Genomic DNA, 4003 nt, shown 5'->3' on the forward strand with positions numbered 1-4003 from the left:
GGAGGCTCGAACCCGTGCTGAAATAGAGAAGCCACGTATAGCTAACGAAGAGGCATAGCCGAGGTGAGGAAGGTCGCAGAGGAGATAGTGAAGCTGAAGAAAGATGTTGAACTCCGGATGACTCAGCTCTGCCACTTAGAGCAAGAGCTAAAGAAAACTCAAGCCGCTCTGAGGTTATCTCAAGAAGAAACTTCCAAGGCTAAAGAAGAGGTTGACCTCTATAAAAAGAGAAGACTCGAGTAGAGGCTGAGCTGGCTACTATCCATGTGCAACAAGGAGATCTGCCCCATGATTTATGTGAAGTCGTAATGAAAAGTCAAGACTTAGAGTTCCAGCTATATGAGGAAAAGAAGCAAAAGGGACAACTATCTTCTAAGCAGGAAAGGCTATCATTGTAACTAGTTGCCACCAAGAAGGAGTTGTTTGTTCTTCAAGAAGGGGAAGAGAGTAGGTGGCAAGAAAAGAAAGCTGCCTTCCTGACATCCTTTGAATACTACGACCTGTTAGGAGTTAAGACTAGTCGAATGCTGAAGTATGGTTTTAAAAGGGTCGGCTGATAATTTATACAATCTGGACTGATACCTAAGGGGGCCGACCTAAGTTTCTTAGATCCCAAAAAGGATTGGGACAGCCTACCAGAGTCTGAGAGACAAGACTAACGAACTTCTTTTAATTATGTAATATTGTTTTAAGACACTATTGAACTTTGCTTTTTGGTACCTTAGAAATTGTAGTGATTATTATCCTATGTGCAGGTTTTCCCTTTAAACTGTGTAATATTGTCTTGAGTAACATTTTACTAAACCTGACTTTTAGTGACCCAAGAATTGTAATGACCTCTATCCCAATGTTTGCATTTGAATTCCACACTACGTAATACCCCTTTGAGTGCCTTTTTATCAAGATAGGAATCGTAGTGGTTTTTGTCCTGAATTAACATTGCCTTTTAACTCAAAGACCCATTTCCTTATGTATGTTGGTTGTGCTGATATTGTTTCTAAAACTTCAATGAAAGATCTATATATGCATGACATGGTTCTGAAAAAGATTTTAAGGAAAGAATAAAAGAGGTACCTTCATAAGTGCGAGATATCATATTTCTACGAGGCACGCTATCTGGTGTTGAACTTATGATAGAACTAAAAGAAATGTAGTTGTACAGCAAGGGCTTGAGACATAACCTGGTGAGCAAGATGCCTCATCCTGCCGCCAAGCAAATTTGCGGACTTGGTGTATTAATATTCCAGCCTGTTGTGAGCTCGATAGCCTGGTGTTCCGGCCTGTCATAAGGCAAATCCACGAGCTCAGTGACTCGGTATTCCAACCTGTTGTAAGGCAAATTCACGAGCTCGGTGGCTCGGTGTTCTGGTTGGTCGTAAGGCAAATCCGTGAGTTCGGTGGCTCAGTGTTCGGGCCTATCGTAAGGCAAATTGATGAGCTCGGTGGCTCGATGTTTCGGCCTATCGTAAGGCAAATCGTCGAGCTCGGGGCTCGATGTTCCGACTTATCGAAGGCAAATCCGCGAGCTCATGGTTCGGTATTCTGATCTGTCATAAAGCAAATTCGCGAGCTCGGTGGCTCGGTGTTTCGGCCTGTCGTAAGGCAAATCCACGAGCTTGGTGGCTCAATATTCCGGCTTGTCGTAAGGTAAATTGTCGAGCTCGAGGCTCGATGTTCCAGCCTGTCGTAAGGCAAATTCGCGAGCTCGATGGCTCGGTGTTTCAGCCTATCATAAGGCAAATCCACGAGCTCAATGGCTTGATGTTTCGGTCTGTTGTAAGGCAAATTCGCGAGCTCGGTGGTTCGGTGTTCCGTCTTATCGTAAGGCAAATTTGCGAGCTCGGTGGCTCGGTGTTTCGGCTTATCGTAAGGCAAATCCGCGAGCTCGGTGGCTTGGTGTTCCTGCCTGTCGTAAAACAAATTTGCGAGGTCAGTGGCTCAGTATCCCGGCCTGTCGTAAGGTAAATCTGCGAGCTCAATGGCTCGGTGTTCCAGCCTATCTTAAGGCAAATCTGAGAGCTCAGTGGCTCGTTGTTCTGGCCTGTCGTAAGGCAAATCCGTAAGCTTGGTGGCTCGGTATTCCAGCCTATCGTAAGGCAAATCCACGAGCTCGATGTTCTGGCCTGTTGTAAGGTAAATCTGCGAGCTCAATGGCTCGGTGTCCCAGCCTGTCGTAAGCAAATCCACGAGCTCGGTGGCTCGAAATTTCAGCCTGTCATTAGGCAAATTCGCAAGCTTAGTGGCTCGGTGTTCTAGCTTGTCATAAGGTAAATCTGTGAGCTCGGTGGCTCGGTGTTCCTCGTAAGGCAAATCCGCAAGCTTGGTGGCTTAGTGTTCTGGCCTGTCTTAAGGCAAATCTCTGAGTTCGGTGGCTCGGTATTCCGGCCTGTCGTAAAGAAAATCCACAAGCTCAATAGCTCGATATTCTTGCTTGTCATAAGAAAAATCTGTGAACTCGGTGGCTCAGTGTTTTAGCTTGTTGTAAGGCAAATCCGTGAGCTCGGTGGCTCGGTGTTCTGGCCTGTCGTAAGGTAAATCTGCAAGCTCGTTGGCTCGGTGTTTCGGCCTGTCGTAAGGCAAATCCGTAAGCTCGGTGGCTCAATATGAAAGAGAAGAGCTTATATTTAAATAATCACAAAATGTTCTTATATAAATGAAAAGAAAATTTATATAAGTTTATAATGTCGAGGATGAGTGGCATTCCAAGGTTTGCTAAGCTCTTTTCCATTTGCGTCCTCCAGATAATAAGATTCACTAGTAAGCCGTTGGGTAACTTTATAGGGTCCTTCCTATTGAGGTTCTAATTTTTCGACATCACCTACTGGTTTGATCTTCTTTCAGATGAAGTCTCCAACCTGAAAAGAGTGAAGTATAACCTTCCTGTTGTAAGTCTGGCACATCTTCCTTCGATATGCTGCCAACCTTATTGTTGCACGTTCCCTGGTTTCAGTAATGAGATCCAATTCTATATGTCGTTTATCACTATTATCACTTCCATAAGCAAGGACTCGGCTTGATTCTTCTTCGACTTCTACAGGTATCACTGCTTCTCCTCCATAGACCAGGTGGAAAGGAGTCATCTGGGTACTGTCTCTTGGAGTAGTTCTGTAGGCCCACAAAATATCAGGCAGCTCATCCACCCAATTTCCTTGTACTTGATCTAGCTTTACTTTGAGGCCTTTGACGAGCTCCCTGTTAACTACCTCTGCTTGTCCATAACTTTGAGGGTAGGCCATAGAAGTAAAGGCTTGGATAATTCCTAATTCTTTACACCAATCCTGTATCCTACATCCTTGAAACTATCGTCCATTATCAGATACTATCTTGCGAGGAATTCCATATCTACTGATGATGTTCCTACATAGAAAAATTTAAAACAACATCTTCAATGATTCTAGCTAGTGGTTCAGCTTCTACCCATTTAAAAAAGTAATCCACAGTTACCAAAAGAAATTTCTTTTAGTTAGGTCCTATTGGGAAATGACCTACAATATCCATTCCCCATTGATCAAAGGGACAAGAGATAGTGGCAGTTTTTAACAGCTCTGCCGATTGATGAGGAAGGTTTTGATGTCTTTGATAATTGAGATAGGTACTGGTCATCTGAGTTGTATTTCTTTGCAAAGTAGGCCAAAAATATCTAGCCAATAATACTTTTTGTGTCAGAGTTCTACCTCCCATATGGTTTCCACAAATACCTTGATGAACTTCCTGCATGACATACTTAGCCTCATTAGGTCCCAGGCATTTAAGTAAGGGTCGAGGGAAGGCCCTTTTATATATAATATCCCCAATCAGAGTGAAACGAACTACTCATTTTTTGATAATTTGGGCTTGTTCAGGTTCGGTCGGTAAACTTCCATTTTTAAGAAAATCTATGATGGGAATTCTCCAATCAGCAACCTCATTTGCTTCAATGACCTGGTCGATGTGAGCTATCAGTTGATCATGTATTATAGGCTCTTCTTGTTCCCAACTAGTCAGGCTACTGGCTAGGTGAGCC

At 43.6% G+C, this 4003-nt stretch overlaps 1 protein-coding gene across 1 annotated transcript; it reads right to left on the minus strand.

Moving 5' to 3' along the window:
- Positions 1-2001: 2001 nt before the first annotated feature.
- Positions 2002-3236, minus strand: LOC141830539 (uncharacterized). The gene is made up of 2 exons (XM_074717950.1): positions 2923-3236; positions 2002-2212 (listed from the first exon to the last, which is right to left on the minus strand). The coding sequence occupies exons 1-2, from the start codon at positions 3234-3236 to the stop codon at positions 2002-2004; spliced, it is 525 nt and encodes a 174-aa protein (XP_074574051.1).
- Positions 3237-4003: the final 767 nt, after the last annotated feature.

Source organism: Curcuma longa, chromosome 6 (genome assembly GCF_044706935.1).
Source record: "Curcuma longa cultivar G26 ecotype Majalengka, Jawa Barat chromosome 6, ITB_CL_G26_1.1, whole genome shotgun sequence".
Classification (NCBI taxonomy): Eukaryota; Viridiplantae; Streptophyta; class Magnoliopsida; order Zingiberales; family Zingiberaceae; genus Curcuma; species Curcuma longa.

Coding starts and splice junctions, on each gene's coding strand:
- LOC141830539 (XM_074717950.1), bottom strand. CDS start 3,236: ATGGCCTACCCTCAAAGTTATGGACAAGCAGAGGTAGTTAACAGGGAG. Junction 2,213..2,922: donor AGGGAACGTGCAACAATAAG/GTTGGCAGCATA, acceptor GCCTAATGACAG/GCTGAAATTTCGAGCCACCG.